The sequence below is a fragment of the Ictalurus furcatus genome, chromosome 20 (genome assembly GCF_023375685.1).
Source record: "Ictalurus furcatus strain D&B chromosome 20, Billie_1.0, whole genome shotgun sequence".
NCBI lineage: Eukaryota > Metazoa > Chordata > Actinopteri > Siluriformes > Ictaluridae > Ictalurus > Ictalurus furcatus.
Genome location: NC_071274.1, coordinates 3,440,946 through 3,457,765, shown reverse-complemented (window position 1 = coordinate 3,457,765; position 16,820 = coordinate 3,440,946). Strand labels below are relative to the sequence as shown.

Below are 16,820 nucleotides of genomic sequence, written 5' to 3'. Positions count from 1 at the left end.
CAGCGGCACCACTTGGCAACAGTCAGGACAGAGAATATTCTGGTTCCTTAGTAACATGACAAGAGAGACGGTTTGCTGTATTTAAATGTGACCGTAACCGGATAAAAAGCATGGCATGTAGTTCTTTGCTCAGCGAAAAAATAAAACGTGCTGAATGTGAATAGAACACTTCACGATGGAAAATAATCACATTTCTGGTTGTAGCATTAGCGCCACTTCGCATTGGGTCACATCACACGACGCTGTCGTCGATTCTTTTCCTAGAACAGTACGATCGCTGTTGTTATTCCCCATTTAGTTTATTTATATGCGTACAACATCCTGAACCTTTTTTAAAAATTCTGTTTATTAGCTGATTAATTAATGGTCGAAAATAGAAATTGTGCTGTTTCTTCAAAAGTAACCCGGTAAACGCGCTGTCAGTGGTAAAGGGGTGTTTGTGTTTGTGCAGAAGGGTATTTATTTACTGCTGGCTGCTTCATTGTCCTCAGACTGGATAAAGTACTGTTTATAATAACGCTCCTATAAATAGAGCAATGTCCATCTCAACGCTTAATAGGCTTAAAGTATTTCTTTCTGCATGCAATATCGTGGATAACCACACAGTGGCAGCAGAGTCTGGTTTTTTTTTTTTTTTTTTTTTTTTTTTTAAACCTCCAACCTATTCGAGGTCTTAAGAAAAGATAAGCACGACACACTTGAGTGTCGTACTGTTGGGAAAACGTGGTTTGAGTTTCCGTTTTGCGAGCGAGAATTGCTGAAGTAAGCACTATGCTGAATCGCAGTCCGGAACCTCCTGTGGAAAACAAAAACAGCCTGCTTAATCATATATATGGTGATATTAATGACGTCCCCGGAGCAAGAAGTGGTCCAGAAGCCTGGAAGTGAGACAGTAGCTTTGAAAGGAATGTACTGTGTGCGCACGGTGGCCCGGTGCTGACTCGCACCCTGTCTGGTCCACTAATTAACAGAGTAACTAGCACTCGTTACTCTGCGCTGAATCTTCCAAAAAAAATCGTTAACACTCACTCACACCTACTCACTCTCTTCTCTCGCTCTCTCTCTCACACACACACACACACACACACGCTCTCATTAGGTTTCCATATGCGTCGGAGTCTTTGTCGTGGTTCTCGTCGACCCTCCGTAGACGAGCGTGCAGTCTTTTTTAAAGGCGCAGTGAGACCTAATTAGAGCCTTCGTTTTCTGTCTCATAAAGCGTGGATCTGAGCATGAGCCACGAACCGTGCAAATTCTGAGAGTCGGCTTGTAGTGTGACACAGACAAAGCCTCTACACACACGTCATCTCGAGCACGAGGAAATCATCAGCAGTGCTTACCAAGTCGGCCCAGAACGAAATAACACTTCTCTAACGCGACTCTTCATCCTCATCATTCCACAGCCCATTGGTTTATTTTCTCTGATGAGAATGAGGTTTGTCTGAATAGTTGTGGTTTTTGTTGCTGTTGTGTCTCTCAGCAAGCTTTCTGCCCCCCCTTTCCTTTTTTGTTTGCACAGGACATCACTTCATTTGCATCCAGTCCATGGACGGCATGCTGATGTTCTTCGAGCAAGAGAGCTATGCGTTCGGACGCTTCCTGCCCGGATTTTTACTCCCAGGCCCGCTGTGTTACTGCGCCCGAACCGACGCCTTCATCACCGTCTCCTCGTCCCGCCAGGTGGAGTGCTACAGGTCAGATCGATGACGATATAGATCCTTCTTCTGTCTTAAGCCACACAATAATACTGATTCTGATGAAAAATAAAGACAATAAGGTGTTGAATTTCTTTGAAAAATTGCATTAAGTCGGGGTGGAAAAATAAGTAGCCCAGGTGCCCGGGACGAGAGAATTACGTGTTCGGGGCTATTCGTTTTTAAATCTTAGTTGCCCAATGGACAAGTACGCTGGGTAATCCTGCGATCGCTAGCGTTTTTTTTTTTATATATGTTCAACAAGCAGAGAAAGAACGCCCTACTCGTGCAGTCACCTCGCGGATAAACACATCGAGGCGATAAAGACGCGAGCCAGATGTGAGACATGAAGATATTATATGCATATTTGACCCCCTTTCCAACAGCGGCTATATGGTATCGAGATCCGTCAGGTCACACTGAGGACAACTGAGGGACTCGTACATGACTATTACAAAAGGTGCAAACATTCACTGATGCTCAAGAAGGCAACACGATACATTAAGAGCGTGGGGGAGGGGGTGTAAACTTTTGAGCAGGAAGATCGGTGTAAATTGTTATTACTTGGTTTAAAGATCTTTTTTTTTTTCCATTTAGTACTGCCCTTCAAAAGCTACATAAGATATTTACATGTTTCCCAGAAGACTAGTAGTATATAAACGTGCATATATACTTGTTTGTGCTAATAAACTTAAACGCTAGCTAAATAACTATCCATAAGTTATGTGACATTAGCTACCAACACTGGACTGGTCATCACACATGCGTTTAATTGCCTGGTGGGATAGCGAACAGGTTTATTATGATTTGCGCATCCCTTAAGGAGGAGTTTGTCATTTTTATCGCCCTCTGCTGGTTGTGAGGTGATTTACATTGCGATTTCAAAGAAGGCATTACGAGTCCATCTTATTAAAACTTTGTATGCCTCGGGAGTGGGTGTTATACACCGATCAGCCATAATATTAAAACCACCTGCGTAATATCGTGTAGGTCCCCTTTGCGCCACCAAAACAGCTCTGACCCGTCAAGACATGGACTCCACGAGACCTCTGAAGGTGTGCTGTGATATCTGGATCCTTTAAGTCCTGTAAGTTGCGAGGTGTGGCCTCCATGGATTGGACTTGTTTGCCCAGAACATCCCACAGACGCTTGATCGGATTGAGATCTGGGGAATCCGGAGGCCGAGCCAACACCTTGAAATCTTCGTCATGTCGCTCAGATCTTTTACGCTTGCCCATTTTTCCTGCTTCCAACACATCATGCTTGACAACTGACTGTTCACCTGCTGCTGTATATCTCAGCCCTTGATAGGTGGCACTGAAACGAGAAGATCAATGTTATTCACGCCACCTGTCAATGGTTTTAATCGTATGGTTGATCGGTGTATACTCCGATGGTTTTTTAGGGCCACTATTTTGAAAAATAAAGCCGAGATTTCACAAATCAAATCATAATATTTAGAAAAATTATTATTATTATCATGATATATCAAGATTAAAGTTGTAATATCTGATATTACAAGGAAAAATGTCACGATGTTTTGAGAAAAATATCTCAGTATTACATATTTACTCATATGTACCGTTTTGTCATAGTATTATTACTTTATTCTCAAAATATTCCGACTTTATTCTTTAAATGTCATGACTTTTTTTTCTCACAATATTATGACTTTATTCTCAAAGTATTGTGACTTTTTTTTCCTCGTGATATCAGATATATTTCAACTTTTTTCCTTAAAATATTACGACTTTATTCTCAAACCTTTTGTATTTTTATTTTTTTAAGTCCTTAAAATGCTGTTGTAAAATAGCCAGAGTAGAACCATTTGACATTCAAAGAGCGTCTCTAATGTGCTAAATGCTGAATGAAAATTGTAAAAATGTCCACACAGTCCCTTTACTTAACTTTGGCTGATGGAGTTTTTTTTTTTTTTAAACAAGAGAAGGTGTGAGTGAGGCTAGAGAACATGGCCATGGTTCAAAAGGTCAAGGGTTCAGTTCTAGCTGATTTCTCCCAGTGCCATTAGCAAGGCACTTACCCCAAAGTTGGCCCGGGGGAACTGTCCCAGCAATTAGCGATTAGTCACTCGGGGCAAAAATGTCGCTTAAACGAACTACCACCATTGCTTTGAATGCAGTCCAAGCCCTTGTAGCACTATTCTGCTGTTTTCTTTGGCGTGTTTAACAGCGAAGGGGAGTGGGCAAGCACACGTATGGACCAGCTAAAATTTGCTTCGCCTTCACATGCAAACCTACAGTGTATATATGAGCAGAGAAGGCCATTCTTATTCTCACTTGTCATCCTGCTGACCACATCCTCCGTCTCCGAGGTGTGGGGGAAGAGGTTCAGGGGGAATTGTGGGTAGAAATGTTAAAAAATAGTAGCCGTCGGACGGCGCAGCTGGTCGAGTAGGCGTCGCGCCGTTTGCTCCGTTGCTGTTTCCACAGCTGAGTCCGGTTAGCGGCAAGCCGAGGACGGTTTCTCACGTCCTGATGAAATTTCCACTTGCAGATCGCCGCCATTTAATATCCATATAGTTAAAGTATTCGGAGGTTTAAGAAAGCTGGAAATGCATCCAGACAGATTCTCCTGAAACGATAGAACAGTATTCGTCCCAGAGTCGATCAGATTGTACTGGCTGTAATTAAGGGGAGCAGTTTTTGGAGGTTTGAGGTTGTAGTGAAGGTGGAGGTTTGTCGAAAATGCTGAATCGTGGAATGAGAATCGCAGGGATTGTATTATTATTATTATTATTATAAATTTTTTTTTTAAAGTCTCGATGGCGGTAGCGGTGAAGCCAATGCCCTCCACCGGACTCTCGCTGTGTGACGGTGTGAATTTCAGGCCGCCCAGGTTTTCGTTTATTCAGCCGGTTCAGCCGTTTTCCTGCGTGCTGTGAGGATACCGAGGAAGGAGTTTGATATATGTGCTTTTCGCGCCAGGTCTGAGCGGGATCTTCTTTCATATAAACGACTTTTGTTGTTTCCTCTGGCGAGACTTCTTGCCTGTTGGATGATCAGTGAATACACACACACACACACACAGCCTTTCAGCATTGAGGCTAAGACCTGTCCAATCTGGCAACACCTAGTTCGAATCTCTCAGCATCTGTGTGTGTGTGTGTGTGTGTGTGTGTGTGTGTGTGTGTGTGTGTGTGTGTGTGTAAAAGCAAAGTGGTAGTCTACATCGAGGCTGTTATCACTTTCTCTAAACTTTGTTTCTGTTCAGATTAATACAGTTAACTCCAGAATTATTGGCACCCTTATAGAAAATAGGTTTAAAATGTGTACATATAAAATAGACATTAAATGACACTTATTAAATTTTTCCGCTCTTTAAAAATAAAAGGTGTTTTTTTTTAATAGCAACTTGACATACAATGTACCTTATCATTCTTACAAGAATGTAAAAATAGGTGTATTTCCTCTATAAGATGTTTGGCAAAACTATTGACACCCATTTAATATAAATGATCTGCGTGATTCTCTGTGTCCAGGAACTTTGTTGAATTTTTCGTTTTCTTTTAGGGAGTAAGTGTGAGGTCATGTATACAGTATATATACATACACACAAAAAAAAAGCACAAAAGCGGAACGGTTGTTGAGGTTATGGACATAAGGCATAAGCACGTAAAAATAGCATTATTTGCTAGAAGATTGAAGATTATGGTCACGGATCCCAAAACACCCCCACAGTTTAGTTGATGCTTTGGGAATTTCCCTTTTAGTATACCTCTTTTTACGCCAAACATGTTGGTTGCATCCATGACCGAAAAAACCCCCACACAGAAACCCTTTCCGAAAGCATCTTGCAAAAATGCAGCACCTGAAAATTAGATTAAAAATACGTGAGAGAGCGCGCTCCTAATTTCTTCCTCGTCCTGTATTCTATCCATTATCTTGCGATGACTTCGGCGGGCCAAATCACGTTTTTCCCACTTGAACTCGCACACACCACCTATGTGCTTCACATATCCCTCACACTCGCACGTGCATTCGCATATCCCTCACACTCGCACGGTCACATTGCCACAAACATAAACTCTCATGCACACGTGTGTGTAGATGAGCATCCCCCAGGCGCTGCTGTGTGTGCGCACTCGCACTTCATGTGCATGAGGCGGAATAATCAACCCCACCACTGTTTCTTATCCTTGGCTGTTTGAGACCAGACGGTTTTACACTGACAGCAAAGCATTCGCCAACCTTGGCTGCAGCGGTTTCCTCTATTATGAGCATCTAATAAGTATGGAAACTAACCAGTGTCCTTAAACAGGAAGTTCTTTGTAATAAAAGCGACAGTGACGATTGAAAATTTCCGACGTCCTTGCATAAGGATGTGAGTTCTCATGACTTCATGCCTGTAATAGCGTAATAGGGTGTGTGCTGTTCCGATTTATGCTGTGTGGATTTATCGATGCCAGTTTGCTCTGTTCCGGACGCAGGTACGAGACGCTAGCGGTCGCCACGGACGCAGACACCAGACAGAACTCTGAACAGCAAAGCAAGAGCTCTGGGAAGAGGCTTACGGTTAGTCTGTTTGCACGATGTTGTATTAAAATACTGTGTGTTTTCAAGAGGGAGAAAAGAAGAGTGGCGGTGAGGGAGCAGTTGTTTATAGTTGCTATAACGTATGACGTGTTTGATGTTAAATGTAACGATAACCAGATGAAAAGTATGATGGGTAGTTCACTGGCGAATTGGAATAAAAGGAATAAAACACTTTGGGATGTGCTGTTATAGGAAAATAATCAACTTTGGGCTTTTGTCACTCAGAGGTCGACCAATCGGTCGTTTTTTCCCGATTAATCGGCACGGATAAGCGATTACTCGAACTATCGTTTATCAGCAAAAATCCACCCCGATAGTTTTTTTTCCCGGTTGCATCTGTTGTGAGAGCGGCCGAGAAGGGTGCAACGTCATTGCACAGTACGAGAGCGGCCTCTAGAGGCGAAGTCAAAAAAACTATCACTGACAAATTTTGTCATGTTATTCAAGGTGTTTTTTGATTCACTTTGGATGTCTCCGTTTTTATTTGTTATTTGGAGTGTTACTTTTTGGTTCAGTCTGGATGTTTATCTTTTATTTACTTTAAAATGTTTTAATAGTATGTCATTTATTAAAGATTCATATTTGTATATTCATTTCATTCAAAAAAGTACAGTAAAAGTACAATTTTCCTGCTACAGTCAGTACTGTTTATTTTTGCAATAAAGTTCAGCAGTGTTGTAATTTGAGTGTTCTGTTTTCATTCGTATTGGTATCGGTATCGGTTATCCGCAGGTAGGTACCGCCCGAGTTAGTTATCGGTATCGGTGAAATCCACTATCGGTCGACCCTCTGGTATCACATTCCATCGCTGATTACTTTCCTATCACAGCACACCCCGGAGTGTTTTTATTCCTTACATATTTATCATAACCATGTTGGACCTGTCATAATTAGACAAAGTTGGAAACATCCATAAATAAGTGAAATGAAATCCAATAAGAGAGAGTTGTGTCCACAGTGACACTCAAAACATAATTAAATGCTCACAAAGTTCCCACTGAAGAGGCTACAGAGGTGTTTAACAAAGTGAAGGGTGGGATTTGGGTATAAACTGTTATATATTGAAGTGTTCTGTGTTTACAACTAACTTGGCACATGGTGTGTGCGGGTGTATAATGTTTGTGCATTTACGAGCCATTTTCTAACCAATTGTCTGTTTACTTAAACCCATTTCTTGATGTGTGTGTGATTCAGACTGAGTGGACACTAGTGTTAGGAGAGCAGGCGCTGGATATCTACGTCCCCTGCATCTCTCCGTCAGCCTCCTCCGTCTTCGTACTTGGGGAAAGGAACCTGTTCTGTCTCCGGGACAACGGCCAAATCCGTTTCATGAAGAAACTCGAGTACAACCCCAGCTGCTTCCTTCCCTACGCCTCAGGTAAGAGTACGATCCAATCCCCATGTGCCAGCTTTCCCCTGTTCACGTCAATGCGGATCACTTTTGCCCCTCCGTTCGGAATCAGACAGAAATTCTCCCAGCGACTGCCAAAAGACCGAATGTTCTGGGAAACAAATCTGGATATTTAAAAAATATACTTTTGTCACACCGTAGACTTTGGCGCCGTTTCATGGCAAGCTTCTGCTACATTTGCTACTCACTGAGCCAGTTATTCTTAACTGTTCTTTCAGAGGAAATCCACTGCGCTCGGTACTTATTACTTATGACAGCACGGTCAGCAAAGTCCCCGTGTAAAGCCATGAGCTTCCTAATGCGCCAGGATGCCTTTATTTGTGCAACATCTCAGGTTTATCAGATAAAACACGCAGATTCCTGTGTGCGTGTCGGGTTTGGGACCGAGACGGCGCCAAACACAGACCCGCTCTGTGTCGCCGTGTTGGGCTGCGAATGTGAAAATATCAGACTCCGGTTTCAACCATCGCCTCGTTTTTAATACTTTGAGACAGACAAGTGGGGTAAACACCCCAAACACAGATACGCTGCAACCTGCTAAACTACAGTAGAGGTCACATTATACATATAACCTCATTATTATATCTGTGATACACAATTGGGATTAGTCGGTAAAGAGAATGGTCATACTCAGTAGTTTCTTGACTCTTGATCAGTGATTTGAATTATATCAAACAGGTTAGACTCGACCTCATCTAGTGGCGTTTGCCAGTCGAAATCGTAACCGATCCAATCGACAGCAAATTCCTCAATTTAGTCACCTACCAATTCCTATCCCAATCATACAACAAGTACTAACTAGCAAGGGTATTTGTATTTATTTGTATAGCACTTCTAAATATATAGACGTTACCACGAAGCCGCTTTACAGAAATCCAGCTGTAGATTTAGTTCCCTAATGAACAAGCCAGCGGTGACTGCGGTGAGGAAAAGCTCCATTGAGACGACATTACGAGGAACCAGACTCAAAAGGGTGAGGGTTCTTAGGTACAGAAGTTCTTGGGTACAAATGTGTTCTCATTAGAGAAGGGTTTGGATTGTAACTTGCAGCATTCAGAGGGAAAGAGGGCTGTAACTCAGCTCTGGCAGCTCTGACAGGATGAATGGATGAATGAACCTGGTGTGGAAAATCATTTCCTGCCTTTGTAATATAGCACGGTTGTTTTATGTAGAGGTTCCAAGCCATTTGAATTGTCATTGTTTTGGCTGGAGCACTCGTGCGTTAGAAAATTGAACAGGCTTCCCCTTGGCTATGATTTAAAAAAATTTTTAAATCACTTACTCACCTTTTTACTGCCCCCTTTACCCGACTCTCGCTTTCTTTTTCGTTCTCTAAAACCCATTTTTTTCCCCCTCTTAATCCTCCATCCACTATCAGGGCAGAGTTTCGCCAAACCTATTCAAGTTCTAAGGTCGGCATTAATCTGAACGTTCTTTGCACTAGTTTACGAAATTTGAGCTTGATTTGCAGTTCATGTTGTTTTTCGACAACCGGAGCATTATTGTTACTGCGTTTCATGCAAACATTAAATGCCGAGCAACTCCAATAACTACGCTTGGATGAGGTTTTGTTGGGACTGGAACGATTTAAATCTCAACACGCATGGTTTAAAATGCAGAACATGCGACGTAGAACGTGCATGCGCATAATTTTGGATTCAGATCGCATAAAGCATGCGTTGAAACTGAGATTTTATGTAAACTACCCAGTTTAGGGTTAGAAGTTTATTCTGAATATGCAATCGGAATGAATTTATTTGCACCGGTGAACGTCTTTTGCATGGAAACGAAGGCATAGAGATCCTGAGTGTATAAAAGGCTGCGTTCACAGGGTTTGGTCTTTGCGAACAGAAAAGCAAGCATGCACGGTGTGTGTGTACGTGCGAGGGTAAGAGCGGGTGACAGACAGAGGCCTAAATAGACGTTGTAGGCGTTGTGCTTAATCCCAGGGCTTTTTGGGAAAGTGAGAAACAGATGAGCACAGGCTGTTTTGAAGTGGCTTTCTGGGTTAGAGCAGGAGCCTGTCATTAACCTGACCTCCCTGACATTCCACTCCGTGTGCGGCCTTGCGCTCTCTCTCTCTCTCTCTCTCTCTCTCTCTCACACACACACACACACACACTCATACACACAACGTACCTTAATGGCGTGGCACTGACCATTTCCCTCCCTCTGTCCACAGTTTCCGAGGGTACAACCAACGTCCTGCTGGCCAACCACAACAACATGCTGCTGGTGTATCAGGACACAACGCTGAAGTGGGCGGCTCAGCTCGCCTGCGTGCCCGTGGCCGTGCGCGTCGCAAATTTCCCGTAAGTGCGCCCACTTCCACCCGGGTGAGGTCACAGTTTTGTTTTATATAACATTTTGTCTGGGCATAAAACGGAAAACTGTAACTGTCATAGGTTTGTATTTATTTTTGAGGCTTATGCTGAGAGTTCCATGTTGGCTTATGGTCTCCGCAGCACCAGTATTACATTCTGTGCCTTTATTTTAAATGTATGCTTTACATGCTCACTTTCACCACTCTCATTCCACCAAAATAGAAGACAGCCCAAAGTGATTACAAAATGAATCCAGATCATGGAGGATCCTTCTTAATTGGGCAACAGTGAAGAAGCTGTTGGTACTGAATATCTCAAGAGACTAGATGGAACAGCATATTTTTTTTTCTTTTTTTTTTCTTTTCTTTATCATTTCTATTTCTAATAATTACTATTCCATGTTCTCCCCGTGCTTTGGGGGTTTCCTCAGGGTACTCCGGTTTCCTCCCTCAGTCCAAAGACCTGCGTTGTGGGCCAAATAGGCATCTCTAAATTGTCCACAGTGTATGAATGGGTGTTTATAGGACACCACGTCCAGGGTGTCCCCCGCCTCGTGCCCCGAGTCCCCCAGAGATAGGCTCCAGGCTCCCCTGCGACCCAGTGTAGGATAAGCGGTCTAGAAAATGGATGGATGGAATTACTATTCATTACTATTTTACTATTAAAATGCATGTAAAGTGTTCTGTTTTGATACTGTAGGTTAATGTATTTAATCTAGAAAATGGAAAGATCTTTTAGTCAGTTTTTATTTTTTCACCCGAAAAGCCGTATATATGAATAGCATTACCAGTGGCTGTAGTGTGTGTGCGTGTGTGTGTATATGTATGAAAAGTGATATAGTATGAAACAAACATTCCATTAGAGCAAAAGAGAATTTTCTTATGCAGTGTTCATAGTCTGCCTCGCTGTTTTTTTTTCTCTAAATGGGAAAAATGGAGATGCACGCAGACGTGTGCACAAACCGAGAGCGAGGGTCTTTTATCACAGGCTTGAGATGATCTGTGTGTTTGTGTGGGACCATCCGCTCAGATTCTTTCCCATCTGATAAGGTAACAGATACTGCTGTAGCCTTGGATGAGCGAAGGGTTCTTCTCTTTCACTCAGACTACCTCTCGGTCACTCTTTGGGTCACTTGCTCTGGCTTTGTCCTGTTCGTCCTGTCTGTCAGCACCATCTAAACGAGCTTTTTGTCCTGAGCTCTCTTCGCCACACAGGACTCTAACTTCTCTTCCCCACACACACATTGTAGAAATAGACGGCATGGCCATCAAAGGAGGTCTGCTTTCCGAAGAATCGCTTCGGGTTTTCCTAAGAGCGTCCTAACTAACCGTGATGCTCGCTTTACCATCTTAAGCGTGATCTTTGTGCACGGATTCATTTACGAAGCAAGGCTTTTTGATCGAGAATTATTAAGTAGTGCAACTCGCACACACTATTAAGTAGCACGTTGGCTCGCAGTCGTTTCACATCCTCGTCCAGCCTCGCAGCTGAATCCACTACACAGGAAAATTGCTCCAAGATGTCCCATATCTGGTGGCCAATCCAAACAGATAAGGAGTGGCCGCAACTCGAAATATCACATCTGAAACCGCCATAATCGCACCGTAATTAGAAACAATTGTAATCCAAACATCGAAGACTAATAACTGCGGTTATGTTTGTGTTTTTAGTCCAGAGTGGGTTTACAGAAGCCAAGCACTATATATGTGCCCGGGTTTGTCTCTTTTACACCGACGTAAAACTGCCTTCTCGTTTCAAAAATGTAATCTTCATGATTACCGCAGAAGTACTGTTCTGATGTGAAAACATGCACTCAGTTTATTACAGGAACTCGCATTAAGGAAGTTGATGTGAGTTTAATCCCAGGACTTTTTTCAACTTAGAAAAAAAAGAAAGAAAACACTCGGTCGTGCGGTTATATGAAAATAATAAACAACGGGGTGGTGCGATGAAGCAAAGTTACTGTTACCATGACTACAAGGCCAGTTTTATTCCAATTATTCCTGCCTTTCTTCCTTCCTGGACTCTGTCCTTCCTTCCTTGCTTTGTTCCTCCCGTTCTTCCTTCCTTTGCACCTTTCGTCTTTGCTTCCTTTCTTCTTTCCTTCCTTACTTATTTACTTCCTTGATTTGGTTCTTCCTTCCTTGCTTCCTTCCTTGTTTCCATCCTTCCTAGCTTCCTTCCATTTTTCCTTCATTCCTTCCTTGCTTTGTTCTTCACTCCTTCCATCCCTTCCATTCTTCCTACCTTTTCATCCTTTGTCCCTCCTTCCTTCCTTCCTTCCTTCCTTCCTTGATTTCTTTCAGTACTTTCTCACTTCCTTCCTTTTACAGTGCTTCCTTATTTCTTTCCTTCCTTCCTTCCTTCTTTCTTTCCTTCATTCCTTCCATCCTTGCATGCATCCTTCCTTGCTTCTTTCCTTTTTATTTTCCTTCCTTGCGTCCTCGATTTTCACCTTTCGTCCTTGCTTCCTTCCTTCCTTCCTTATTTACTTCCTTGATTTGGTCCTTCCTTCTTTGTTTACATCCTTCCTTGCTTCCTTCTCTTCTTCCTTCCTGCCTTCCTTCCTTCCTTCCTTCTTCACTCCTTCCATCCCTTCCATTATTCCTCCTTTTTCACCTTTCGTCCTTCCTTCCTTCCTTCCTTCCTTCAGTCCTTGATTTATTTCATCCTTTCTCGTTTCCTTCCTTTTACAGTTCTTCCTTCCGTCCTTCCTTGATTTGGTTCTCCTTCCTTCCTCCTTCCTTCCTCTTTCCTTCCTTATATTCCTCTTACACCATAATATTTAATTTATTAATGAGCAACACATCAGACTTTTTATCCGTTTATAGTTACATTTATTGTTGAACAAGTGTAAACCAAGTGTTATCACTTAAATTATAGCAGACATAAATAGTCACTCCGTCACCATCTTCAGTTTTTCTTCTCTCTCTCTCTTGAAGTTAATAATACAAAAAAAAAAAACCCTGTCAGCTTCTTAAGTTACAGAGAAATCGGACAGCATACACTTCCCTGTCTTGAAGACGTTGCTTTATCGGTTTTACCTCTGAGCTCGTGTTTGTTTTGTTCTTTTTTTTTTCTTTCCTTCTTTTTTTTTTTTTTTTAAGAGGAGTTAAGTATTCGTTACACCCATTGCTGCCATTCTTCTAGTTCTAAGCATGGTGTGTGAGCAGTGGGGTTTGGAGTGTGTCCTGAACAGGTCGGTGTATGTTTTCTGTACTGTAGCTCCACAGCTGGAGTGTTTTACCACCCAGCTCGCAGGGTCCCCTACACTGACCTACCCACAGCAATCGCACTGTTCAACAAAGCAAAACACAGATCCCACACAACCAGTGCGCACTATAGGAACACACACACATGCACACACACTCCAGTACCTACGTTACACACACATACAAGTTAAAGTTAGATGAAGGGAAATGCATGCAGCAATTACCGCCCAACTGGTTTAAAGTACTGGTTTTAAAAAACAAATCTCTCCATAGAGAGCTAATCTCATATCTGCTAATCAAGTATTACTCCAAACGACTTCAAAGAGCATTAGTGCTGTGGTAAAATCACAAAATAACAAATGCAACCTATTATTTTATTTATTTATTTATTTTTACAGCCTATAACTTGTTTGAACAGAAGAGTTCTGATTAGTCGAGTATCTTCTATGCTGAAGCGGTTATTAGGATTAAGCTACATCTGCCCGATTTCTCATTCAGACAGTGAACAGAGTCGTCGGGAACTAAAGATCATGGAAAAGTTTTTTGAAAAAGAACAGACCAGGAAAAGGGTTCAGATCTGTATATGAGGATCTGTACATGCTTTTATTTTTTTGCACCGTCTACTCTAATCAAGAAATGAACAAGTAGCATGTGACAGCCCGAGCGAGGGTTAAATGATCTCTCCAAACCAGCAGGAAAGTGCTAAATAGCCAATGCGCTTTACACTGTGGGGTTACAGCGCTCTTTTAAGGTCATTACTTCTAACACTGTCTGGGATGATCCCAATAAAATGTCCGAAATCTGTTAACATTTTCATATCCGATTCATCATACGATTATCTCTTACGACGGAGAAAGTCTTTCTACAGATGTTCTATTCAGCTTTCCAGCACTACTGTACAGTACAGGGCAAGGAACCAGGATTACCTTTCCATGACTGTAAACATGTTCATCTGGTTATTTAACACTTTCCTGTAGCTTCCAAGAACCATCAGGTGCAACGATATCATTGTTTTTAACCCACAATTACAAATTCTTTCATCTGAAGAGACTAATACATTGGAAACATTCATTTATGCATCCATTTATCCTTGCTTCCTTCATTGCTTTCTTCCTTCATTGTTTGTTTTATTCCTTCTTCACGTTATTCCTAGCTTTCTTCCTTCCTTCCTCCTTTGCTTCCTTCCTTCCTTGCGTTCTCCCTTCTGTCCTTGCATCCCTCCTTCCTTCCCTCCTTCCTAGCTTTGTGACTTGTGATCTTTCTTCCTTTTCACCTTTTTTTACCTTCTTTCCTTGCTTCCTTCTATCCATCCTTCCTTCCATGCTTTCTTCGGTCCATTCTTGCAATATTCCTTCCTTCCTTCTTTCCTTCATTTCTTATTTGCTTTGTTCTTTCCTTGCTTGCTTCCATTTTACCTTGCTTGCTTGCTTCCTTTCACTCAACCCCCCCCCCCCCCCCACACACAGTTTTTCCTTCTTTCCTTCCTTCCTGCTTTCCTTGCTTCCTTTCATGATTTCTTCCATAATTTCTTCCTTCCTTTTACATTGCTTCCTTCCTTTCTTGATTTCTTCCTTCCTTCCTGGATGGATCCTTGCGTCTATCCTTCCTTGCTTCCTTCATTGCTTCCTTTCTTTGGTCCTTCCTTCCTTCCTTCCTTCCATCCTTCATTGATTCCTTCCTTCTTTAATTCCTTGCTTCTATCCTTCCTTGCTTCCTTCATTGCTTCCTTCCTTCTTTGTGTTCCTGCTTCCTTCCTTGTTCCCTTCCTTCCCTGCTTCCTTCTTTACTTGTGTCCCTGCTTCCTTCCTTACTTGTTTCCTTCTTCCCTTGATTTATTCCATTCTTCTTTCCCTCTTTCTGTAACCTCTTACTTACTGTGGATCCTGCGATTTGAAATATGATGTTTAAGACAGAATCAGTTTCTGGTTTTGTAATTTCACAAGCTTTGGTATGATACATAGGAAATTTTCAATACTGTTGTGTATATCCATGTTTAAGGTCCCTGCTCTCCAACTGACCAGCTGCCCTTAAGCTTCCATTTTAAGTAACTTTGTCTTTTCTCAGTGCAGTTGAATGTGTAGAAGTTATCGACCATGGTTCTAATGTGATAAATAGAGATAAGGCTGGAAAATGTTGGTGTTTTCCTGTAAAATTATGATTGGTGGCAGAATTATAGAGTCAATGTGTCAAGAGAAATGGGGGGGGATGTAAAATGACCTAAATCTTTAGTTCAGGTTTTGTTTATTGCACCTTGTTTTATCCCTGCAGTTTGTTTTTACGATTGGAGAATTCCAAGAATCTGTTCCTGGGTTTTATAATTTTGCAAGCTTTAGATATCACAAGTAGGGAATGCTGAATGCTGCCATGTACATCCACGATGTTTATTGTCATTGCTCGTCCCCCAAAAAATCCTATGAAATGCGATGTGAGGACGGTCAGGTGAGGGTAGAAGCAGTGAACTTTACGAGTGGATGTGCTCGTTTGTTTTGGTTTGAAATTCTGCTCGGAGAAGCCAGCTAATCTCGTATCAAACAAGACGCCAGGGGCCTCGGGGTCGTCCCGCGTTTTCCCACATATGGCCGTCGGATTCCTTTCCTGTTATGTTTGTATCCACGAGTCGCTCCAGAGCGCTGATCGTTTCATGTACCGTGAAAACTCCGTTTCGTAAAAAATCCTCACAAGCGCTCCAGGGAACTGTATTTTCTTGGCGAAAAACAGCCTAAAGTCATGGTTGAAGATATCAGCCGGATCATCTGGGACATGGTCAGTAAGAGCATCAGGTCAGCTGTGACCGTCAGAGGTTAAGGCTTGGGCGAAGGACAACTGCCGTGAGCTATTTGGAAGAAAATACAGGATGCTGGACAGCCACAGAAACTGGCATGGGCTTTGGAGTTTTATTAACAAAAAGGCAGAATCGCACCTCCCTTTGCAGGTGCAGCCGCTGTGCTGGATCTCCTTCAACCAGAGTTATTGCTTCTTATAACCTAACTGCCCACGGAACACATCTGCTTCCAGTTAGCGTTCCTGCTGGTCTCAGACCTGCGCAGAGCCGTGCTGGTTATTCACACAGTCTGCCCCTGTTTTACTCGCACAGCTCTGAGATCTGAACCTCTGAACCTTCTGATACGCTTGCACATGTTGAAAAAGACAGATATGTCCTCAAAGAACCTCATACCTCTCTCTCTGGAGCAGCGCGTACTGTCCATTTCTCCAGGCCCACAGCAGCTTGTAGGCTTATTGCGTTGTAGGCTTCTCGACATCTCTGAATTGTCTGTGGTGTGTGTGCGCGTTTGTGCCCTGTCCAGGGTGTCCCTCACCTTGTGCCCAGAATCCCCTGGGGTAGAGGCTCCCCTGTGACCCTGTGTGTGTAGGATAAATGGTACAGAAAATGGATAGATGGACGGAAAAATAAATTGGCTGTAAATATGAAGCACAAGTTGGTGATGTGGACACGGATGGCTGTCCCGTTGTCAGGTTTCAAACTCGCGATCTATCGATAGTCGATAGCGCAAACAGTTACTCGGGAACCCACGTTGGCTAGCTTTTTAATAGAGTACATTAGCTAGCTGTATTAGTTACCTTAGGTCGAGTAGAGTCGCGTCGGAGAAGCGTTTATTTTGTTTTCC

The 16,820-nt window shown here is 42.6% G+C and overlaps 1 protein-coding gene across 5 annotated transcripts in view; it reads left to right on the top strand.

The window, feature by feature from the left end:
* Window positions 1-16,820, top strand: part of bbs9 (Bardet-Biedl syndrome 9) — a 113,832-nt gene that overhangs the window by 5,978 nt on the left and 91,034 nt on the right. For all 5 annotated transcript variants that reach the window (XM_053650933.1, XM_053650934.1, XM_053650932.1 and 2 more), the window contains 4 exons: window positions 1,520-1,694; window positions 6,142-6,226; window positions 7,442-7,625; window positions 9,841-9,970. In XM_053650933.1, coding sequence (XP_053506908.1) covers window positions 1,520-1,694; window positions 6,142-6,226; window positions 7,442-7,625; window positions 9,841-9,970 — 574 coding nt within the window. The remainder of the gene's footprint in view (window positions 1-1,519; window positions 1,695-6,141; window positions 6,227-7,441; window positions 7,626-9,840; window positions 9,971-16,820) is intronic.